Raw genomic sequence first — 25,254 nt, 5'->3', positions numbered from 1 at the left:
GAGAGAGCACACGAGCCCGAGGGCCCACTGTCCTCTAACTGGCATAAGAGCCAATTACTTTGCCCTGCTTGTCCAAGGAGGCTCTGCCAGAGCTCCAGGAAAGCCGCCAAGATCTGCTCCCCAGACCAGCATCAGAGCCTCGTCACATCCACGACTAGGAATCTCCCCTTCGGGCTGAAGGGACAGAACAGGCCTCAGAAAGTTCCCAAAGCCTGGGAGGATGACCTTACTATTTGAATTTTTCAAGGCTTGAGCCCCAATCTGTGCTGTCTGTGTGAAAATAGCAGCTCTAAAGTGTTGTCTGTTAAGGCATCACAACCATGATATGACGATTTTGAGAGGTGTTTGTTTTATAAAATAATTCCTAAGGTATTAAGGTGATTAGTTCCAAACTAATTACAAAAAATAAGAAAAAAACACCCGGAACATCGCTATCCTGAAATTAACCATATTATAACTGAATTTTGGAAAAGAAAAAATAAAACAGTAGAAGTCATTAACTGAATTCACAAAAGAAAACAAAAAGGTCTAGTTCTTTACTGCTTGACTTCAGACTTATCATTGGTAAATATTGCAGCATAAATTCACAATCCTAACCATTAAACAAAGAACTTCATAAAATAATGGGACTGGTAAAAGGATATTCCTGTAAATTTGGTTCAGTGCTGTCCAACAGAAATATAATGCAAACCACTCATGTGAATGGTTTAAAACTTTCCAGTAGCCACATTTTTTAAAAAGTAAAAACAGGTAAAATTGACTTTAATAATATATTTTTATTTAATCCAATATATCCAAAATATTATCATTGGAGCATATAATCAGTAGAAAAAAATATGTATTTTACATTCATTCGTGCTAGGTCTTCAAAATCAGAGTATATTTTACACTGATAGGACAAGCCGCTTATCAAGTACTCAGGAGCCACATGTGGCTGGCGGCTGCCACTCTGGACAGCACAGGTCTAGACAGATGCTCTCCCTTCATTTACCTGTAAGTACCAATCTTTTTGAAAAAGACTCCCAATGGCAATTTCTTCAATGAATACCTTTAGAAAATATAATCTCAGATATAATTTGAAAACTTTTTCTCTTTACCAAGGGACTCTCCAACCTGATGACCCCCCCCGAGGTGGCTTCCACAGCCCTCACGCAGCACCTTGAAGGTGGGGGGCTCCTGCTGAGTGACTGGCAGCAGGAGTGGGTGCCTTCCTAATCTCTGTGCCCCCAAGGATCACGCTGGAGAAAGAAGGCATCTTACTTCTGTTCCAGCCTCTTCACAGACCTAGAAAATGTCTTCACTTTCCACACTGTCGTCATCTTCGCTGCCTCAAATCCATCTCTCATTCCTTTGCTGTCAGTTTTAGTCTTCCCAAACAAAAAATCTGGGCGAGTCCCCCATCTTTACTATGTTACCAAGTCTAGCATGTCTTCTTACGGAAAATCTCCTTCCTTTCCCTTCACCCTGACTTTGGCTCCTCCAAACCCAGTCTGCTGTAGTCTCACAGGTGGATTCAAGTTGAAGAATTATCCCTCCCTCCCAGCCTATGCCCACCCGCACACGCACGGCCAATTCTGCCGGCCCACAGCCTGTTCACACTTTCTCAAGTAGTGGCTTTCATTACCCACCCACCTGTGGGCCTAGCCATTCTCATGTCCATGAATCTGCGTGGACTCTGAGTACTCTTTCATGCTGGGTTCCTCACCAGGCTGCCCAGTTCAAAACACATCTCCCACGAAGGCTCCTCAGATGACACTAGGCCCCTGTGGGTCCCACCGTCCCCTGGGAGTCAGCACTCACAAAGCAGCCTCCAGCTCTCCACTCTGGCCCACCTGTCCGACGGCACTTGGCTTCTCTCTCCATCTCCACTAACCACGACCACCATTTATTCTGCTCTTTATGCTTTTGGGGGCCAGGAAAGTCCTCCGTACAGTTACAGTTTGTCTGCTACCACCATTAGTCCCTACCTTCCTCAGGGGGCATTTCAAAGTTGAAATAAACACACTTGCAAAAATCATTTCATTTCAGTGGAAGAAGGTGCTATGTGGACCCATATATTTTATTATGGTGATTCCAATCTCTTTTAAAAGAACTAGGTTAACCGCTCCAAGCCTGCATCATCTATTCAGCGGTGTGTGTTAGAGAACGCTGGCGGGACAGGAGGTGGGGGGGAAGGACAGAAGATCCGAGAGAAGAGAAAGGGCAGGGGAAGGAGCTTTATCTCCTAAAAAGGTGACTGCTTTTGTCAGCTCTGTGCGTATGGCTTTCCCTTCGTGGAGGAAGAGCCGACAGCTCTGGACTAGGTGAACATGCAGACCCGGCCGGGGGAATCCTGGGCGCAGCTCAGACTGTGGGGCTGAACTGGGCCGCTGGGAGGACTGAGGGACGAGCAGCTGACAGCGCCCGGTGGCTTTAGCTGGCCAGCAGCCTCTACTGTTGAACAATGAGCTGCTGAATTCAGACCTGCTCATTAAGCCCCAAAGAGGACAATGAAGAAAGCCAGCTCTTCAGAGGGAGACAGAGAGAGGAGCCTGCTGGGCTTTTATGAACTCTCCAAGTACCCTATTTGGAATTCTCTCTTAGGCTGACATTTTGACCAAAAAACAACAAAGGTTGTTTTGATTTTCTAACTTAAAAAAAAACACACCTTTTGCTCACTTCCCTAAGAAGCATAAAAACAAATTTGAGCCACTTTAAGTAAAAGGAAAGTGTTTATTGAGCACCTACTATGCACCAGACACTGTGTGAGTTATGTCTGTTACATTGGTGATGTCTAATGAGTAATTAATAACTGAGATTAAGGGTCATTAATAGAAACCAGGAAAAAAGAGATAGGTTTAAGATAGAAAAATGTCTAGAAGTTTTGTCTTGAGAAAAGAGCACTAGACTGAATAACAGAAGTGTAAAGTGGATTTGTGTAGAATGACCCAGCTGCAAACTCCCAGTTTTTTTACCTCCAACGCACCAGAGGAGCAAGGAGGTGATCCTGGGCTTAACACACAGAGTTCATTCTTTTATTAAATGGCCTCTGTGCACTCCCAAATTATGCTCTTTTTGTGTTATTTTCCTGTCTTAGAGGTGAAAACTGCTACATACTTAATGCTTCTCTCTCAGTTGATATGCGTAAAAGACTTCACCCCGATATTAGGTAACAAATCCCTTAATGCCCAGAAGCGTAGCCTTCAGAACTTGCAATGTGAGAGGAGAGATTAATACACGCCAAAGTAAATGTCTGTGTGAGATGATGCATAACTGCAGCTCCAATGGGTGGATCTAATGAGCGCTACAGAAGCTCCAGGAGGGCCTGGACCACAGGTGGAAGTGGTTCCAGTTTACACGTGTGTTGGAGAGGGAGGCGGCTAAGGGAGGAAGGCCCCAAGCGAGAGGGCGAAAGCATCAGTAATGGCCTTTGGAGAATGGTTTAGAGAAGAAAATAAAGAGGTTAGTTTGGGGGGAATGCTTGAGACCAGAAGGTAAGAGACCTTGAAGGTGAAACTAAGATGACCCGTCGTATTTTACAAGTTTTGGTTTTTTTATGCCAGTTTAACAAGTGTTGACGCTCTCAGGAATGGTGACCTAGAGAGAAGACAGATCAAGGGCACCTTCAAAGAAGAAATCTAGACAAACCATAGCAAACTGGCGTGATGCTACCCAGTAACCCACCCACACAGAGCCCAGCGATGCGCAGCTCATCCCAGCTGAGACTGGCCTCCCTAGAGGAACATGAATCAGCCATGTGCTTACCTCTTTCTGCTTCTTAATGATGACAGAAAATTCTGTGTATGGGATCTGTGGATTTAGCTCACATCCCATTAGAGTGGCTCCTTCATAATCCTTGATGTAGCCAACATATTTGGTCTTAGGTATTTTAATTTCTTTGGAGAAACCCTGCAAAGCAAATAAATTCATTCATACGGACGCTGTGCGTCAGCTATCCACTGAGTGCTACTTATGTGCTAGGCATCAAGATGTGCTTCTTTCAAGTTCTCACCATACCATCAGGGAAACCCTCACCATACCTTCATGAAACCCTTCCATGAAGTTCAAAACCATCAAAAATTAAGTATGCAAACAGGAAGCAAGACAACATCTAAAAAAATAATCCCAGTAAAACTAATATTAGCAAGCTTTTTTTTAAGAGAAATGAGTATTAAGTAAAAATATGGTTTATTTTTGCATTAAATTGCACAAATTCTCCCGATGTGGGGAAGGGGGCCCCCAGGAGTCTCAACAAATCAATAACGAACATTATCTAAAGTCTGAAAGAAAAGCTTGTCAAAAAATACAGCTAATAAAACCCTGATGTTGAGAAAATGAAACCCGGACTTCACAGGCAAAAAACTTCCAGACCATCTCAATGTGTGGTTGTTTCGTGACATTAACACTTTGCAATACATTCATTTACATACTTTAAGCTGTAATAACATAGTGCCACAGGGTACATATTCACATATTTATAATATAAACACAATTTTCCTTACAGTGCCTATTTCAGTTTTTTGCAGAAAATTACTTGGGTTCAGAACTATCATCAGCAGTTTCCTGCCTCCTCTTTCAGCAAAAACTTATTTTCCAAGCAATTACTGCCATCGCCTTCAAAGGGGACCACAGGCAAGTCATTTCAGAACCATGGCTGAGATTTCGTGCTTTGTAATGTACTTATAACCTAGGAAAGCTCAGTCTCAAGCCCTCAGGGAAACAATCCCACTGAGTTCTGCCAGGTAAGTTTAATTACAAAAACCACAAACGCATCCCAAAAAGTGAGAAAAATATATACAGGTGATTGATTAGCTGACATTGGAAGAGGGAAAGCTTTCGACTCATATAAGGACAAATATATATATTTTAATAGAAAAAAAGGCAAAATACAATGAATTGGCAATTCAAAAAAAAAGAAAAATTAATACAAAGGGCCCATGAGCAAGGAAAAGCATGTCAGACCTCACGATGATCATGTTAAATGCAAACGTATACAGTCTGTTACCGAGGAAAGGGGTAGATACATTTCAATTACCAACTCATTTCCTGAGCCCCCTTACATACTGCTGACCAGAACAGAAACTGTTAAATATTTGGCAATGCATCACAAAGCCTTCAATATGTCTGGAAGCAACTCTACTTCCAGGCATCTATTCAAAGCAAATTACCATAGATGAGAGCAACACACACACACACACACATTCACACACACACACACACACACACACACACACACACGTAGTTACATACAAAAAAATACTTAAATGTCCCCAAAATGTGGAATTGGTTTAATATATTATTTTCTATTTATACAACATTTCAGAGAACTATCAAAAGTCATATTTTAAAATAATCAGAATATATTAAGTAAAAAAGGCAAGTAAATTACAGTATGAACCAATTTTTATATTTATATACACATACACTCACAAACACACACACACAATCCTAGAAGGGTATATATCAAAACATTAACAATTAACATTAAATTTCTCTGGGTGGTAGAATTATAAGCAACGTTTCCTTTTTTCTTTGTGCTTTACTACATTTTCCAAAATTTCTACAATAACCGTATATTACTTTTGTAGTCAGATTAAGTGAAAAATGTAGAAGAATTATAAAGCACTGTGAAAATAAATATGCAGCCAAATAATAATCCTTAAAAAGCCAAGCTGAAAACTTCTGATAAGAAAGGACTGGGAGCAGCCAATCTCCCAGCCTGCTGTGCGCTGTGGAACCAGAACTGTCTGGAGCTTTTCCTAAACACGAGAATTTCCTCCCTGCTCCTAAGAGAGGCTTTCCACAGACTGAATCTACTTCTCCCACACAGAACTCGACTCACCCACACTGGGAATGTCTCCTTAGCCTGGAGATACTATAATTTAGGACGGTAGGATGCAATACTATACTTCACTTAGAGATGACATTCATTCACTCAACAAATATTTAGTACTTACTATGTGCTGGTCATAGCCTCTAATCCAGGCTGAAGCTTGTTCTGGCTTAGAGCTTATAAAATAAATGTTATGTCCGTTTTGTAAGCAGAAAACCCTGGGTGTGGGGGGGCACTTATTTGAATGAAGGCTACCTTACTGCGTATTTTAAAAAGGAATGACAAAATAGCGTCGCACAGTGAAAAACTTACCTGTTTCTTGAAATATCCAATTGCATATTCATCTGCATACGTGAGGAAGTTCAGGATGTCGTGTTTTATATGAAATTCTTTCAAATGATTCATCAGGTGTGTTCCATAGCCCTATGTGGAAATTAGTATACAGACAAATATATTAGGTTCTGAAGAAAAAAAAAGTCCTACAAATTCGTCTGGAAATAGTGCCAAGTTTAGGAATTTGTACTTTAGATATATTTTGCCGATAAAATACTCTATCGTGTGTGAGGCTAGCAGTCTCCCTCTTCTGGAAATCAGTCTTCTATTGACCTTACCCAAGGACATTCTACCGTTTCCCAAACATATCACAATACTGACACACTGTGAGTCTGAATAAAACTCAAATAAAAGGATGAATGAAAAACCTCTCTCCTTGAGGAGAAGACAGTTAGATGGGGAAGATAAATATATAAGCACGATTAGAGTACAGAGCTACACTGTTCAATACGGTAGACACTAGCCACAAGTGGCTTTTGAGCAACTGAGGTGTGACTTGTCCAAACTGAGAGGTACTGGAGTGTAAAATACATATCAGGGGGAAAAATCTTACTAATAACAACTTACACTTATTATATGCTGAAGTGGCAATATTGTGGGCATATCAGTACTGTTTACCTGAAATGTCTGCAATGATGGGAGTGTCCTTTAGCTATATGGTAGCCAACAGTCACACATGGCTACTGAGTACCTGAGTGACTAAAAAACTGAATTTTAATTTTATTTCATTTTGTTGATCTAAATAAAAATTTAAATAACAAGATATATGCACTCAAGTTGAAGAATCCCTAAGACATACTGGAAAATTTTTTTTTAGTATGTACGGTATGAATTCTATTTATGTAAACAACAATGACAAAACACAGTCACCTCGTACATACCGGTGCACTTCCTGGCACATAAATCAGTAGAGAAGCAAGTGGAAGGATGCACACCAAGCTGACAATAGTGAGATGGCAGGGACTTGAAGGGGGAGTGGCATTTTTGTTTATCTGAATATGTATGTGTATAACCTCTGTAATTTTAAACTATTTTTTAAAAAAAAATGGAAAGAACTGGAAAAAAGAGAAGGATTGGCTACTTGGAGGGACCTGCCTGTGCAGAGAAAGAGTAATGTCTGAAAATTAGTAGGAAATGTATTTTCTGATGAAATTCACTTTAACACAGGTGTGGCTGATAGAAGAGAGCTGGGCTTTCGTTGTATACATCATCTATCTTGTGAGGAATTAACAGAACTATGTATTTCCTCCCCTTCACCCACAGCCCAATGATTTACTCAAGAGCAACAATAAAGGTTTTTTTGTAAGTAGCTTCTCAAAACCTACATAAGGTATTTTTCATCAGTGGCCACTAATTTGTCACTTCTCCAAAGAAATTTTCCATATCCCAAGTTGCTTGCGAGTTGAGGCTGTGTCTTTTAACTTGAATCCTCTCTGTGTCTAGCTCTGTGGCGGGCAGTAGTGGTAGCTTCAATATTTTTTTGGTTCAAGAGGCATTGACAACGTTAGGCTTTTATAAGCAAATGTTTAGATGTTCACCCCAGAACTATTTCCCTTGTTTGCATGATTTTGTTTATAATTGCCACCACAAGGATTCTTTTCCAAATCTGGTAACTTGCGTGTTTACTTACACATTTATTATGGTAAACAATTATTAGGTATGTAACTTCCAAGCTGCATATAACATCAAGTCCAAATAATTCTTGGCTGATGAGATATTCACAAACCAGGTGGGGAACTTAAAGTAAATGCTCAAATACTATCTTGTATGTGCTTTGGAAAAGATAAATTCACATACAAATCCTACTTAGAGTGTTCATAAGAATCTGACGGGAAGCACAATATTCCAAAATGAGTGGATACAAAAAGTATCATGTAGCCAAGATTCTTAATATATTAAATAAAAATTTTAAACCACTTTGGAACACTCTGATTTCACAAGTAGGTGTTATCAAGCACTGACCTCTACCAAACTCATCCATTCTTTTCAGTTTTAAAAGAATAATATTTAATTTTCTAAAGCTACCGTTATAAGTCACTTACAAAAAGTGATTTTTTTTCTTCTTCTAGTTATTCCTACTGAGTTTGTGATGTTTGGCCACCTTCCTTCAAACCTTTAGAAAATTACATGGTTGGGGAAAAAAAACAAAGTACCCTTCTGGAAAGTAATAAGACAAAGCGTCCAATTCATATTAAACACCTTTAGTTTCCCTCCAGTATCCCTAAGAGTGTCCAAGTCAACCTCAACCAACCTTTCCAAACAAGGTGCTTGGTGTAGCTTTCTCTGAAAACAAAAATTATGCAATCTTTTTTCTGAAATTATAAACCAAGGACACATTTGCCAGCTCCTCTCCCTATGAAAAGCCAAACAAAATTTCCCTTTTAAGTACGTTCCTAAACTCTGGACATTCAGAATTGTTTCTCACTTTGGCTAGAGGGAAATAAAAGGAAAAAAGTGATAAACACAACAGCACCATCTCAAGACACACAGTCAGAATTCCTTGGAAAAGAACCACAGATCAGTTTCAAGCAAATTTGGGCCCTCGCCTTTTCCCGTCGGAATGAGAAATATAAAACTAATAAATTTTTCTCTTTGATGCCTAGTTCTATGAGTCAAAAGCAAAAAGCCCCATTTGTGCTTTGTGAGAATAAATAACCTCAGTGGCTAAAATGGGCACCACGTCCAGAGTAAAGCTATTGATGGCAGCAAAAGTACCCACAGCACTAGCTGTGGCCCTCAAGCAGAGAACGACCCCACCCGGTGACATATTTTTGCCTTCAATCAACGGCATTGCTTCTTTGTAGCTGCACGAGGCAGCAATGCTTCGACCTGCACAGGGAGCATGTGAAATGTGGCCGGTCCAAGCGGAGACAAGCCGTAAGTGTAAAACCCACTCTTGATTTCAGGGACTTCGTACAAAGCAAAGAATGTGGAATGAATCCTTCATAACACGGAGCACCTTTGCAATGACAATACTTTGGATATACTGGGTAAAATAAAATATATTTAAAAAACAAATTCTGCTTTATTTTTAATGTGGCTACTAGAATACGTGAAATCACATATACGGCTCACGTCTGCACGGCACACTGTATTTCACTGCACAGCACTGCCTCAGACCCTCCCCGGATTTTCTCAGCAGCCATCTAATCCTGAGATGCTTATCTTTCCCCCGCCCACCATACTTCTGCACGATATTCTTTAGGGGTCCCTCAAATGCCAAATGAATAATATTCTAAAGACACATTTCCTGCCTCCATTCTCCTAAGGGCGGCAGAGTGGAACACAACCTAATCGAGATCAGAGCTCTTTCTGCCAACCGAGGGTCTAGTTTATTCCAGTCAGGCTCTGACACCAACTGTGGTATCAATAAAACCACCACAGCTCCTGGGGCGAAGACGACCTAGGCCAGGAATAATTGGGAAAGTAAATTAGTCGCACACACACCACCCCCTAAAAACACTCCATTCCAAACCCAGCATGAATACTTCTAAAACGTGGTCATAAATTTCAAATTTTTCACAGCTTCCCTAATAGAATATCTTTAGTTCCTGCCCCCCCAACCCCCTGTGAGGAAGGATTCATAAGAAATCCTTCTGAGGTGTAAGTCACCTAAATCACCTTCCTAATCCACATCGCACCATATCCTTCCTGGTGGTTCACTGTCACCGGGGTGGGGGTGGGGTGTGTGTGTGTGTGTGTGTGTGTGTGTCAATTAACAATGAACACTGCAATTGATTTTCAAACATCCCTCACTTGCCATAGATTATACTTGAGTTGCTCGTGGGGCTGTGCAGCGCCCCTGTACCTTGTCCCCAGGTCCAACAGAGCCTTGGCAGAACCGCACCTGTTAGTCTGTGGAACATTTATTTCCTCAGACACACACACGTACACTCATGGTGAGAGGACGCTTCTCAGAAAGTCCTGAGCTCCACTTCAAACCTTCTCTGGACATGGCCCAGAGAGACCTCCCCAAGCTCTGCAGCTTTAGTGAGAAACACCGCATTCTTCTAAGACCCTGGGGTCCCCTTACCTTGACTTGCTCGTTTGAGGTTACAGCACAGAAAACAATCTCTGTGAATCCTTGGGATGGAAACATGCGGAAACAGATGCCACCAATCACACGGCCGTCTTTAATTAAAGCAAGGGTTTTGTGTTTCCTGAAAAAATAAGATTATATCAAAGTTTTACCTGTCTTGGTTATATATTCTTCTTGGGGGTGTTCCTTCTTAACCAGCCAGGAAGGGGGGCAGTATTTTTCTTGGGTTTCTATGGAAACTTCCTTTATCTAGCCACTATCTCACCAGCCCATTCTTTATTGTGGACTTTTCAGAGCAAGCTTGCCTACGCAGGTCTTCGTGAGAGATTCCCCCAGAACAAAATGCCAGCCACCTAACAACGGCCTGAGGTTTGCAAATAAAGAACAGAGTACATGTTCCAGAGCCCTGGAACAGGGGTACACCCGATGCCAAGGGACTCATGGTGGGGGGCCAGGAGAGAGCACAAAGTCATGGACAAAGCGGTGTATGTTTCCGAAGATTAGTCTTACTCAGAAATATTACAGAAACATTATGGACAAGAATATAAAATCCACATGTACAGTCTGCCGAAACCTGTATCACAGAACGCTGGCAGACCTCCTCTGTCTAAAATGTCACTCTCATTGTCATGCGCACGAATCACAGTCCACATGGGCTACTGAGCTATAGAGTTAAAATACATTTATTAGAGAAGTTTCTTTTTTTTTTTTTTGGTTTTTTTTGGGAGAGTTTTTTTAAAGCAATAAATTTTCAATGATAACTTGTCTGATATCCCAATAATTTTCCCAGTGCTTACAGACCTAGGCAACCAGGGTACCTAAGACACCAAAATCAAGAATGTTTTGACTATAAAAAAAATGGGGCGTCCTCTTAAGTGTTTCTACTCTTTCATTGCTACAATGAATGAAGCACAGGATAGTCACCAGCAACTGAAAATACAAAGCGTCATTATTATTAACAAAACCCTGTGTGAAATGTTGAAAAGTTAATCTTAATGCTTTAGACGTGGCAATTATCTTAAGGTAGCTCTGCATCCACAGTGTGACAAGAGGCAGCAGGATCTGCTGGGTGCCTACGGTGACTTTCACTTTCTGAGTAGTTCCTTTTTCACTAAAAAAATAATAATTAAAAAAGGAAGAGCTGAGCACCACTCACGGGTCAAAGACAAGCCGTGTGATGTACTCTTTCGGCATCCGGGGCAGCTGATGGGAGAACACGTTCTGCAGACCGACCAGCCACATCAGAATCTTCTTGTTGGGTTTCTGGTTCAGGGAATTGCCGACCACGTGAAATTCAATCACGCCCCTGCGCTCTTCCAGCCTCGCTGCCTCATCCCTGGCCGAGTGTGCTGACAGCAGATTGTTCTGGGATGCGGGAGACAGGAAAAAATTACAGGGCTCTGCTCTTCAGACGGCGGAGATAGGACATACCAAAGCTACGTTGCTCAGGGTCCCACACAACACACACGTGATGGAAGCGAAACAGAAAAGACAGGTAAAGCATTTTGAGAGATCAGAGTATTACACACGGACATGGATATTAAGCGTAGATTAGGAGTCACCTAAAAAAGGGCCAGGTCCCTGGCAACTAGTCAACACTGTTGTAGTGTGAAAGCAGCCACAGACAACACATAAAGGAATGTGTATAACAGTGTTCCAATAAAACTTTATTTAAAAGTGAAAGGGCAGACTGGACTTGGCCTGTGGGCTACATTGCCAACCCCTGGTTTAGAGGAATCCCTTGGCTGAGTTTATAGGACCATCAGGAAGACAGATCCCAACTTCTCGTTACAGGGCCAGTGGTGGCTGTCATGTTTATATTTTTGGAGGACAGTTTTCTTCCCAGAAGAGCACCTGTTGACCCACTATCAACCACAGCAGGCAGCACAACCTGTGCCAACACCTTCTGCTCCCCATCCTATTTAATGCACCCAGTGGTAAGCAGGCAAGTGCCCCAGGGAAGAAAGGCCCTAATTGGGAGCCCCTGCTCATCTCATTGGTCTACAGGTGACCTGGTGCGACTGAAGCCAATTTCAAGCTACCAACATATTTAACAACCAGCCCAGAGAATTCTTGAAAATTTCACAATTGTCTCCGCACACCTGTATGAGCCAACTCCAGTACACTACTACATCCACCCAACAGTTCTGAAAGGTGTGACGGCACCTACATTTTACAGCCGAAACACCTGAGCTAAGCTAATCTGTGAAGTCACTAAATCCCCAAAAGACAAGTATATAAAAGGTACTGTAGTCTTCGACCTCAGGTTTAGATAACTAGAAAGAGATCTTTCTCTTACAACATTCCATTCCTCTGAATTACCCTAATACCATAAAATAAATATTTAAGTAAACGACAAATAAAAAAATAGATACTTTAATCTAGCAGAGCAATGCTAAAAAAAAAAAAAAAGTTTTAAAAGATGTTTTGCAACATAATCTCCAGGTCATTTCTTGATGTCCGGGAAGCTGTCACAATGCCTTAGTGCCCTGCTGCTGGGCGGCATGCCTGTGATCACAGCAGTACTTCTACACCAAATGCTTTATTTGAGTCTAACCTTGAGTAAACAGACAAATCCAAATGGAGGGACATTATTCAAAACTAGTGACCAGGACTCTTCAACAATGGCACTGCCATAAAAAAACAAAAAAGGACTGGGAACTGTTCTAGATTAAAGGAGACTTTATAAAGAGGTGAAAACTTAATGCAACAAATGTCATCAAGGGTATAATTTGGATATATGGGAAATTTGGATATGGGGTGCACATTAGGCCAGGGATCAGCAAACTTTTCTATAAAGGGCCAGATAATAAATATTTTAGGCTCTGCAAGCCATACATCCCCTATCTTAATTATTCAAATCTGCTCTTGTAGTTGCAAGGCAGACACAGACAAGAGTTTCAATAAAACCTTATGGACAATAATAGACAGTGGGCCAGATGTGGCCTGCAGGCTGTAGTTTGCCAACCCACGTATTAGCAATATTGTAACTTAGCTGAATTTTCTGACAGTGATAACTACATTGTGGTAATGTAAAAGAATAGTCTTAGTCTTACAAGATACAGGCAAAAATAGTTAGAAGTGAAGTGTTATGACATCTATATTTAATTCTAAAATAGTTCCAAAAGATTCACAGGAAAAAGGGAGAGAGAGGAAGAGTGGGAAGAAGGGTTGGAGGGAGAGGTAGAGTGAGAGAAAGACAGCAAATGTAGCATAATGTTAATAACTGGTGAATCTAAAAAAGTATCATAGAATTTTTGCAACATTTATGATAGTGTAAATTTTTCAAAATAGAAAGCTGAGAGAGGAGAAAAGGCTTAAACTGTGTGAGATCATTAGGAAGTCTCCCTGTGATGTGATATTCATCCAGGGGGAATCACCTCTCCAACTAGCTTTCCCTGCCCTCCCTACCCTGACCACAGGTGAAATGCAAACCCGGGTAGCATCGCAGGCTGACTCTGATCCCACCCCTATTTCACACAGCTACAGTGGCTAGGAGAGCAGGAGAGGTCTACCAGCTGGCCTGCTCAGGGCTTCCCTGCTGACCTCTGGTCCAACCATCACCGCAGGGTCCGTGATGGTAGACATGACTTCGTTGATTAATTCCATTGGAATATCCCCCATAACTCGGGGCTTCTTGGCCTCCTCCAAAACATGAGAGTCATTCATTTTCCTCTTTTCTCCTGTGAGGATCAAAATAAAAGGGCAAACAATGGGTTATTTGGAACACAAAGCAGGTAACATATGTTGATTAATCCAACCAATTTTCTATGGGTATGAAAGTCAAATCTCCATTAAAATCCCGGACATGAACAATCTGTAGTTGGTGTAAGTCTACCTCTGGCACTTCTCAAACTACAACAGAACTTCTGGGGCAAATCACAGCCCTCTAGTAGGCCCCCTAAGTGCTTACCTGGGTTTGCCTCAAGCCCAGAAGAGCCTTTGCCGGAAGGACTGCTGCTCCCTCCATTCGGCTGCTCCAGGGAAGATGAGTTTGAATTGTATGAAATCGTCCCAGCCACAGGAGGTGGACTGATGACTGCCCCGAGAAACGGAAAAGAAGGTATTAGATGACTCTTTTCTTAGGCAGTGAGGAACCAAGTACAAGTGAGACCATCCCATCCAATACCACAAAGAAGTCATCTTTAAAAGAAATCGGGTCAGTGTGAGCATAATAAAGACTATAATGGAGTATAACCCACTGAATAGAATATCTGAGTTCATACTGATAAAATCATACATGAATAAACAAATAAATGGGAAGAAGGTAAAGCTCTTCCTTACAGAAGAATGCCAACAAATACACAAGGAAAGAATAATGGAAGTTAGAAAAAAATTTTCGGCAGCCAGCATATAGTAACTGATTCGGGGAGAATCATCTGTGCAGGCTAAACCTTGTAAGTGTAATTCTAATGAAGACAAGATAGCTTCCAAATATCTCCCCACAAAAGTACTTTTTTAATACAAAAGGAAAAATGGTAGCAGTGCAATGGAGAAACCTTGTAGTTACCACCTTAACCAAGTGATCGAACTTAATACCAACCATAACGGGAGAGGCCAACATTATGTGCCTCCTGATGTGATGCAGAAATTACTATAAACCACACAATTAAGAGGCAAAAACGGAAACTAGCCTATAGATTCAATAACAAGGTTTAACCTTGCATCAAAGTTAAAATTCCTTGCTTTGGTAAGTATGCTGTTAAGTAAGAGAATGGCCTTGTTCTTGGGAGATACCCACTGAAGTCAATAAGGAGGCATGATGTTTGCAACTTTCAGATACTTTAGAAAAAAACAGACAGAGACAGAGAGGAACAAACAGCTAGAGAGGAGAGATGATAAAGCAACTGTGGCAAAACGTTAACAATTGGTGTAGATACAGTATACAAAATCTCTTTGTTCTATTCTTGTAACTTGTCTGTAAGTTTGAGAGTATGTCCAAACAAAACCTTTTTTTAAGCCATCGTAAGGAATAGGACTTTGCTTTGCTAGTGGGCTGCTGATCTGCAGCTGATGAGGTGTAAGGATCTTTTCGGTGACTCTGATGACAAATACGAGAGAGCCCGGCAGTGCGGGCAGATGTCCAGACAGAATGTTCATCTAAGTTTCAATGCAGCCACAGCTCAGTGTGCACAGCACACTCCCAGCAGCCAAGAAAGTGATGCAATAAGTAACGCAAGCAGCAGAGAACACCAGTCCACAGCACTCCTAACTGAACAGCAGTCTGCGCGCAAAGACTCAAAATACACTGAACTGCCCGGCTATCTGGTCTTCCTTCCAGCATACAGGCCTCCTGAATTTCAAAGTGCCCTGGAGTGATTCCACACAAAGAGGAAGCTCTGTGACACCTGAGTACCTTGCACAACTTCAGAGCCATCATTATGAATGGCATTTATCACCGTTGCATCGATGTGCAGACGTGCCAATTAAGTCGATGATTACACTCTTCTCTCCCCAAAGAGAACACGCTGCAATTAAAGCAGAACAGGAGAAGACAGCCTGTTTCTGACGGCTCCAGGTAATGCTGAAGAGTACAATCCAGCTTAACTGGGTTACAACCTGAGCCACAGAAATAGACATGAAATTCCCAAGGGAGAGAGACAAGCTCTGCCTTCTCCGTCCTGTGCTGTGACAGGTAATTTGCTGGAAATGGAACAGGCTGGGGAGCATTTTGAATAGGCAAGGGTCAGGGGGACTTTGGAGCAGGGACAGTCTCTCCGGAAGACCCTCCAGAACAGACCTACGTCGACCCCCCTGCGGACCAGCTTTGGTGCCCCCTGCCTGAAGGAGGAAACGGTTCACTCATTCCTTCCACTAGCAGTGGCCTGCACATTTGCAACGCACAGCGAAGCAGCATCATGTCGTGGTTAGAGCTCTGGCTCATGGGTACTTAACAGTGTTTAGGAATTAGACAGACCCAGGTGTAAAACCCAGTTCTATCACTTGACGAGATCTGACCTTGGGCAACTCTCGTCTATATAAAGGAGATAATAATAGCAACTTCCCAGGCTTTGTGCTAAGGCTTAAAGACATGAAGCAAACTTCACAGGCAAGCACTAAATGGAAGTATCAGTTATTATTATTATTATTGTGGCAAAACTTGGTCTCTGTCCATCCAGGAGTCACACTCATAGGAGAGAAAAGACGTACAGGGGAAAATGGGCCTAGGAGAGCATGAGGTGTTATATGACACAGTAGTTCTCAAATATTACTGCACATCAGAATCACCTGGGAGCTTTTAAAATGTCCAGGTCACACCCTTGACAAATTACATAGCGCACTCTTGGGAAGGGACTCAGAAATTATTATTTTAAATCTCGATGGGTGATACCTTGTGCAGCTAAGTTGGAGAACCAAGGATAGGATACATTCAAGGTTCTGTGAAAGGGGGGAAGAAAGAACATTCAGTCCCAGCTAGAAGGCACAGGAAGACCTAGGAAAGAGTTCGTGAGAGAGACGCCACTTGCAAGCTGGCAGAGATAAGACAAAGTGAACAGCACAGAGCGATTTGGAGGACAGGCCAGGCTCCACAGAGAGCACGTCCAGTGAACTCAGGTCTGGAGGGAGCACGTAACATGCATAGATAGGCCCAAAGCTCTATAGGGTTTGGAGCAGAAAAAGATAAAGTTACATTCTATGGCCTAAGGTAAAAAAATAAATAACACACACACAAAGATGTTTTTGGTAACAAGAATGCAAACAGAAGGGGTCTGATCCAAAACAAAATAGCTCATTCCTTATGTATACTACTTTAATTATATTTATACCCACACTTGGGCTCTAGATGGAAAAAAAAAAAAAAAACCAAAAACTTTTAAGCACCTTCTCAAATGCATTATGCTGTGTAGAAGCCAGATTCAAAAAGCTATGTACTATATGATTCCACTCATATGACCTTATAGAAAGGGGAAAAAAACCCTATAGGAAAAAAACACACTAACAGATCTGTGGTAGCCAGTGCTGGGGGTAGGGCAATGCAGGGACTACCTAGGGGTACAACAGAATTTTCCAGGTGATGCAACTGTTCTATATTCTGATGATAGTAGTGGTAACACAACTATATGTGTTTGTCAAAATTCACAGAACCACATACTAAAAGGGATGACTTTTATTGTATGTAAAGTTCTTTTTGGGAAAAAATAACCTATTATACATTGAGTTAGAGCTACTAAAATCTCTGACGTCAGAATTCTTCATTCTTTCTTTCCCCACGGCCACATATAAATGGCTGCTCTGGCATCTCCTGCCAAACTTCTCTGAATCCTCCTAGTGTCAAAGGCAGGAATTCAGATCCTCTCTCTGGAATCAGTGTGACTCCACAAGTCACGTCTTCCATCCCTGCAAAATGCCAGGTGATGCCACACCAGCTGACCCAAGGCAATGGCAAGGATGTCCTGGCCCCACTGGGAAGTTCTTCATGTCCCAAGACCCAACACTGCTGTCTTCCACTCATCATGATAGTAACTTGATACACAAAACAGACATCATGGACTCAGCAACCAGGCTGGGAACTTGATTCCTAGGCATATCAGCCACTGACGGAGACTATGAGTGTCTTTAAAAAGAGCCAGCAGTGGCCTACGGGACTGAGCTGCCTGGTATTTTACACCTCCTATAAAACTGTAATGTGCAAGCTAAGCAAACCCACTAGCAGGAGCAGTAGTTGTTCTCACTGATTTGCACCTGCTCTCCTCATTAATAGAGGTGCAGATGCAAAATTTGCTGGCTCCCATCTTCCATATCTTGATGAAAAACACAAATAAATGCAGAGTGAGCTGAAAGTTACACTTCCTAGTTGTTCTCTGATTGGTGCAAAAAAAAAAAAAAAAAAATTACCTGTTTGGATTCCTAGCTGGCTGGTTCTGGAAGAGGCTGACAGGAAGTCCTGATCCCAGATGGGAGAGTTTTGACTATAAACTTCTTCTTCTAACATGGACAGAAACCTAGACACAAGAGTAAAAGCAATAGTAAGATTAAAAACGAATGTCGTGCCAGAGGGACAGAAGCCCTAACCACCTATGGCAATCACCTGAACATCAGCATCTCACAGTCAACTCAGAGATATGCTAGTAAATTATGACTCAAATGATGATTTAGTTGGACAGCCCCGGTATATTCAAACACAGATACGCATTTTTATGAATTTATTTTCTTTGACTCTGCATAGATCAACATAACATAGACTACACGGAGCATTCCACCAGTGGAAATGCACCCCACTGAGTCCTCCTGGGTGAGCCTCAGCAAGGTCCCAGTCCTGCAGGGAGCTGTCATTATCAGTCATCACCATAACAAAAGTTGGTACCATTTATCGCGTGCTTGCCATGTGCCTGCAGTGTTCTAATTTACTGAATCCTCGCATCAACCCAATGAGTTTCGTAGTTTATTTTTATTTATCCCACATACCTATAGTTCTAACTCTAACTCACTTGATCTTCATAACCTTACAGATGAAAAAACTCAAGGCAGACAAGAGACTAAAGAACTGGTACAAAGTCCCACAACTAGCAAATTCAGGGCCAAGAGTGAACCAGTGATTAATGACTAAGTTATACTTCCTGTCATGGTATAAACCAAACGGATCCCAAGTTTTGGGGGCCCATAGAAGTTACCTGGAGACCTTGTCTGAAATACGGCTACCCCAAATCCCACTTACACTTACTGAATCCAAGTCTGTGAGAATGGGCTTTGGGGACTAAGTTTTGGTAAGTGCCTTAGGCAAGTCTTATGTAAACCAAAACTGAAGAACTATGGTTAAAATATCGACACAGATCTACACTCCTGGTACTGGAATGTCTTCCTGCAGCCACTTTTAAGGCACATTAATTCTAGTGGAAGAACACAGAACACTGGCTAAGAACCTGGGTTCTAGAATCTATTTACGAAGCTCCCCACTTTTTATTTGTATAATCTTGAAACAACTGCTTAGCTTTCCTCTTCCTCAGTTTCCTCTTTTATGAAATGGAAATATCAACAGTAATTCCTGCATAGGGTGGACATGCCTAAAATGATGCCTGATGCCTAGTAAGTGCTCCATTCATTCAACAAATACCGACTGCACACCTGCCACGTGCCAGGCACTGGGCTGGGAGCTGGAAGAACAGGGTGAACAAAACCACCGCTTGCCCTCATGAAGTTGACACTGCAGCGATGTGATAAAGGTACTATAAGCCATCTAGTTCCCTTCTCTGAAGCTGTAAAATCCAAAAGCCCTTAAAATAAAGACTACATTTACAGTCTTTACAATTATAAAGGGTTTAATTTGGGGGAATTAACTGTATCCCTGGAGCTGTGATATATGGCACGTGCTATATTCATTACCTTTAAGTTTCTGAACTGTAAAACATACTTAGTACCAAGGTTTCTGATAACCGATCAAAACCTGTTACGATCATCATTCACATCATCATCATAATCATCACTATTACTAAAAAGTGCCACTCTTCTTCTCACTCATCAATGCCTGGAGGATTTCAGATGGTTTCAGGGGAGAGAGAGGGTGGTTTCTTGGAAGTGAAAACAGGTGGGAAAAGGTCCTGGGGGGGGGTTCTGACTTGCTACTCCTGGAAGATTTAAAAACAAGGCACCGTTTGAGTGAACACCCAGCCTCACTCGATAGTGTAATTCATGGTTTATCGAAACCGCATGAGTCACTCACTTCTCCCTGCTAAGCAAGCCACCATGAAGGCATGTTTTAAAACACTTGAGTGTGCTTCTTACCAAACACAGACAGATAGCAACAGGAGCCAAAATCCTTACTAAGGTCACATTCTGATCTTGCAGACGAGCGGATTCTTTCCCCCGTTCCTAAGCAGACCTGCCTCTCCCTCCCACAGCCCTCAAGGTGCCCACAACTGCCCTTCAGCACAGAGGTAAACTGCCTTTCCTTTCCTCGGCTCCTTCTTTGTTCAGTAATTACATGATCTGAACACTCTTCATAAAGCCAGGCACAGACTCACCAAAGAAAAATGCCATTAACAATTTAGGAAAATAATTATATGTGTGTGTGTGTTATACGTGTACACATATGTAGTTGTTTCATTACAATAAAGAACAGTCTCACATACCGACACAAGAAAGCGCTTGTTTTGTAAACACAGGATACAAAATTATATGGAGAATAAACTGAAATATCTAAAAGCCCGAAAGGTAGGGCTATGGCTGGTGTTTCGCTGCTTAACCAAATTTTCACCCATATGTACAATGATCACTTTTACCATAAAATACCGACGCTAAACCTTCTTAACAACAACCCTGTAAGCAGGCAGATGGGGGGAAAGGCACAAGTTAAAGCCACGTGGAAGAAAGAGTGACACGTGAAGAGGAGGCAGGTAAGGATGAAGGCCCTGAAAATCCCTCGGAGAGCCACCTGACCCCCCGGGTGGTATGGGGAGGACTGCGGCTCTCACGTGGCGACCGTGCCCAAGATGCAACCAGCACCTCGGGCTTCAACGTATGTGTGATTCTGCTGCCAAACCTGTGGGTATAAATGCCTAACAGCCTCAAATGTTGTCCTAGTCCATGAAAAGAGATCTGGAAGGAGAAGTGGGTGGTAGTGTTACCCTACCATTAGTAAGAGAGACGAAAAGGCAGCCTTGATTAGCTCAATAGCAGGAGCCATGCCAGAACTAGGGGCTGAAGGAACAAAACACCCTATAATTAGCAAATATCTGCAAGAAGCGAAATGCACTTGCTGTGGGGGGAAAAAAATGTTACTATGCAAGGTAATTAAAATTTCTCTTTAAGCACCATTAAAGGTGGGGAGGGTGGGTCCTCTTTGTCCCTTGGCTTAGAGATGGGATGACAACTATAATATGAAATCATAAAATGCTGCTTATGTGGCAAATGTAATAGAGACATTAGTAAGGAAATTGCTTTAATCTCTAAGGAAAGGAGCTTCAACTAGTTAAAAGGCAGCCACTGACATAGACGAGCAAGCCCAGAGTTCACAACCCGTTGAGGGGCAACAGCCAGACTCCAGATTAAGTGCCGCTGAATCTTTCTCCCTGGAGGAAGCCAAATCATTCATGTCATGCCTCAGTCTCAGCTGCTGGCGTCCTCAAGAAAACACTGAAAATCAGGATGCTAGGGGCTACGTGCGAACGCTGGACGTTCCGGGAAATCTCATGGGATTTACCCATGACACCCTTTACCTAAGGCTTAGGATTTGTGTTAAGCAGCAAAGGACTTTTCAGTCAATTTTTACCTGAAAAACCACTTTTGTTGTTGTTTTGGACCTAACTTATTTTTTTTTAATTATCTTTCCTAAAACACAAACTGGGTAATCCAGTAATAGCATCTTAATGATAAAAACCCAGCTTCGCAACGAAAACAGAGCTTCCCCCATCTTTGCTGAAAGAATCTAATACCTCCTCTCTTAAACTCCATACTCTACACCAGCAGTTCTGGTCTTCGCATGGGTGTGGAGGAAGGCTCTGCCGTACCCGGAGCCTTTTCAAATTACAACGTCTGCCCCGCCAAGCGCTGCTCCAGGCAGAATGACACCCAGGAAATGAAGCGCCTCGTCCATGTCCTGCTGTCAGTGCTCCATGACAAGTCATCCACTGCACACCCGGCCCCTCACCAGCAGCCAGTCTCGCGGCTTAAATATCTGGTTTTCAGATTGGAAAATGCATTTCCGAGGCCAACGGTGCGACACTGAAACTCCCTATTCCCTTTGGCACACTGCCTTCATTGGAAAAAATATTTAAATGATTACATGTTGGAGCGCTGGCAGGTGTAGGCAGCAAGGCGCACAAGAGTACGTATATCCTACAAGAAACGGAGTGTGGGGGCACCAAGGTCCCTGTGAAGGAGGCCCCTCTCCTCCTGCCCTGCTCCGCATTTGGGGTCTAGTTTACAAAGAGTGAGGGGCAGGCCCGCAGCAGCTGACGCAGGAGCCTCTCACCAGTCTGAGAAAGGGCTGGCGAGCTCGGCTGAAAAAAAAACAGCCCCTTGAGTTCCGAGTAGATGGAAACTCTTCTGCACACTCTCCCCACCCCCCTCTAGCTTCCTGGCAGCTGACTGCACAAAACGAAGCACCAGCACCGCCCCATTTTCTGAAGCTCAGAGACAATGTCACCCAGATGGGATGAGGTGGGGCTAAGGGAGCTACACCACAGTCAACACAAATTCAAGCCAACAACAGGTGGGCTGTGCACTCCCCAAGAGGATGTGCAGAGGGGGCTGAGGAGTCCCTTCGTCCCTCCTCCCTGGATGCTTTTCCCAGCTTTCCTGACCTTGTCACTGATGCACGTATTTATTAATGCCAAGTGCCCGGTTGAAACAAAGGTTTGCAAGAGCGCCCCTTACTTTGGGAAATGGGTAAGGATTAGGGTTCGTTTCTCAAGTGGCAGTTTGTCTTTTTCCTGCCTTGCTTGTTCCAGGAGCTGTCGTCTCATGACGGTGAAGACTGAGCGAAGCAGTGTTCTCCCGAACACCTGGGTGGTTTCATACCGAGGTAGACTGTCGCAGAACTGTGGTACGTTGCAGTAACACAGCCACCTGCGACAAGAGGAGACAAGCACCGTCAGTGTCTCTTAAACCCCTAGATCAGCTGAAATACCCAATTATGGTCACTCTCGTACCATGAACCACAGCAGAAGAAACTGAGGCTGCGGTGACAAGCAATAGGATCACTACCTGCTAGTGACACTTGTGAATTAGATGAGCTCACCCTCCTACAACCACTTGGGTCCAATTCTACGAAAATCGTTCCCCTCTGCAGTATCATGCACTGAATCCTGCAGTCAGACAGCCCGGGATCAAATCCCAGCTTTGTCACTTAACTGGGTGCAGGACTTTGGAAATGTAATTATGCTCTTAAGTCTCCATTTCTTCACCTGCAAAACAGGGACATCAATAATACCCACCTGACTGGGTTGTTACGAGCATTATATGAGCTACTGTATGGAAAGTGAATAGTGCAACTAGAGTTTCTGGCACATAAATAGTAGTTTAAACAAAAGAAGAAATTATAAGGGAAGTTTCTGTGAAAGAATCACAATTCCACCATCAAGTCCTCTGAGTAAAATTCAAAAGTTTCTTTAAAATGCCTACACAGCACTCAACATAGCCCTGAAGCTGGGGTGGGAAGATAAAGATCTTCAAGACTGTTCAAAACGCAGTCAAAATGCAGGAAGTAATAAGCTACCACCATCTGTTGTTTCGGTACGTTCTCAGTGACTCAGGCTCAAAGTCAAAATCACGTTCGAGCACTGCAGGAGACTGGAGGAGTGCCGGGGCCCGGAGGGAAACCAGGGCGTTCTCGAGATCTGACCACAGTTCTGGGGCTCACGGGCTGGGTAGGGCAGACAATGTGGGAAGCTCATTCAGCACAGGCAACTATTTAAAATCAACCCTCCTTTTATTTTTTTGGTCTCCTGGAGCCAGGACCCAGCAACATGAGCGCACAGTGGGGTCACAGAGGGTGAGCAGCACCAGGCCAGGGAGGGCCAGAAGCTTCACTGCACAGATCCCTGGGAGCAGATCTAAGCACTCTCTTCCAGGTCAGGCCTGCTTTCCAAAAATTAAAGCCTAGCCACCTGGTGTGTCTTCCAGATCTCCTTTAAAGTGCGGGGAAGGGCTCTAACGGGCCCGAGCAGGTACAGGAAGCTCCCCAGGAATGCTCAGCCTCTTAATAAAGAGTGGAGTAGTATTAATTTACTCCTGCTCATTGGCTTTTTTCCTTTGTCCTAGGTAGTCTGTCACAAAACTGTGGTATGTTGCAGTAACTTCACTGTAGAAAAAGATTTTGCCTAAATGACTGGTTTCCGGTGTTCCAAAAAGTAGTGAAAGGCTAGTTTGTCATTTCTGCACACCTAATAGAGATGGCATGTGTGCGCCATTTACTGATTATTCAAATAACTCAGATTTTTTTACAGCATCATGATGACTGGCAATCACCTTGCTTTCTTTAAAACGTGAATAGGCCAGGCTGGCGTGGCTCAGCAGTTGAGCATCGACCTAGGATCCAGGCGATCGGGGTTCAATTCCCGGTCAGGGCACATGCCCAGGTTGCGGGCTCCATCCCCAGTAGGGGGCGAGCAGGAGGCAGCCGATCAGTGACAACTCTCATTATTGATGTTTCTATCTCCCTCTCTCCCCCTCTCCCTTCCTCTCTCTGAAATCAATAAAGATATATTAAAAAACAAAAACCATGAATAGAATTGGAGAGCTTGAGGGCAGAAAACCATGTCATCTTCCTTACATGCTGGACTGAAAGTCCTAAGGTTTTTCAGGATCTAAGTGCTCTCTCTTAGTTCACCCAAACTAAGACAAGAAGCTAGGGCTCCTAGCCCCTAGTCCACTGTTCTTTCCATGCTTCCTGATAAATACTGTCCTTGACTTACATGCCCAATTGTGAATTCTCAGTAAGCCTGGTGGCTGGCAAACAGAAAAATGATTACATAGAACTGCTTCATCAATGTCAGCTTAGTTATATCTAACTTTCCCTGTACTCTTACAAAACATCTCCCCGATATAGAGGTGACGTTAACTTTCAAAACCTCTGCACGACTCAGAAATGAAGACACATTATTTGCCACTTTCCTTTAGCAGGTTCTGTTGGACAGATTCCTTTTGTTTGTCATACCCTTCTGACACTTGATTTTCAAGTTATTTCTTCATGGAATTATATTAGTGCGCCATCATGAAGTTCAGAGAATTTCAAAAATATTGTCCAGATTTTCTTTCTATAAACCACAGTGATTTCTGGGGAATACGTATAATGTATGTTTGATATGTACCTATATTAAGTGTATCTTAACATTAATGCCAAATATTTTCAATATATCATATATCCTTCCTTTATTCAGAACAGAGAGTGTAAGTAATTTAAGCAGTTCTACTATTCCATCCACATTTAATTTTCTATTGGATACAACTTCAAGGGTTAGCTCTGTAATGAACATAATCACTTTCCAAGTCCAGTGTTTTCCACAGAGAATGCCATTTTAGCCCATTTTCAAGCTGATGTGAGCTCCAGAAGTTTTCAGCCCCTTTGTTCTAATCGCTACAATTCCTGTAAATTAAATGCTGAGCCAGCACTACAGGTCCTAAGGCTCACTTA

At 42.7% G+C, this 25,254-nt stretch overlaps 1 protein-coding gene across 1 annotated transcript in view; it reads right to left on the bottom strand.

Moving 5' to 3' along the window:
* The window catches only part of KAT2B (lysine acetyltransferase 2B), a 73,340-nt gene that overhangs the window by 7,979 nt on the left and 40,107 nt on the right, over positions 1-25,254 (bottom strand). The window contains exons 6-13 of the mRNA XM_081160207.1: positions 22,497-22,688; positions 18,021-18,127; positions 14,098-14,223; positions 13,731-13,867; positions 11,341-11,549; positions 10,179-10,305; positions 6,125-6,235; positions 3,745-3,888 (exon numbers count right to left, since the gene is read on the bottom strand). Coding sequence (XP_081016333.1) covers positions 3,745-3,888; positions 6,125-6,235; positions 10,179-10,305; positions 11,341-11,549; positions 13,731-13,867; positions 14,098-14,223; positions 18,021-18,127; positions 22,497-22,688 — 1,153 coding nt within the window. The remainder of the gene's footprint in view (positions 1-3,744; positions 3,889-6,124; positions 6,236-10,178; positions 10,306-11,340; positions 11,550-13,730; positions 13,868-14,097; positions 14,224-18,020; positions 18,128-22,496; positions 22,689-25,254) is intronic.

The sequence above is a fragment of the Miniopterus schreibersii genome (assembly GCF_964146895.1).
Source record: "Miniopterus schreibersii genome assembly, chromosome: 15".
Classification (NCBI taxonomy): Eukaryota; Metazoa; Chordata; class Mammalia; order Chiroptera; family Miniopteridae; genus Miniopterus; species Miniopterus schreibersii.
The sequence above is the reverse complement of the archived record's forward strand: the minus strand, read 5'-3'. Positions and strand labels throughout refer to the sequence as shown.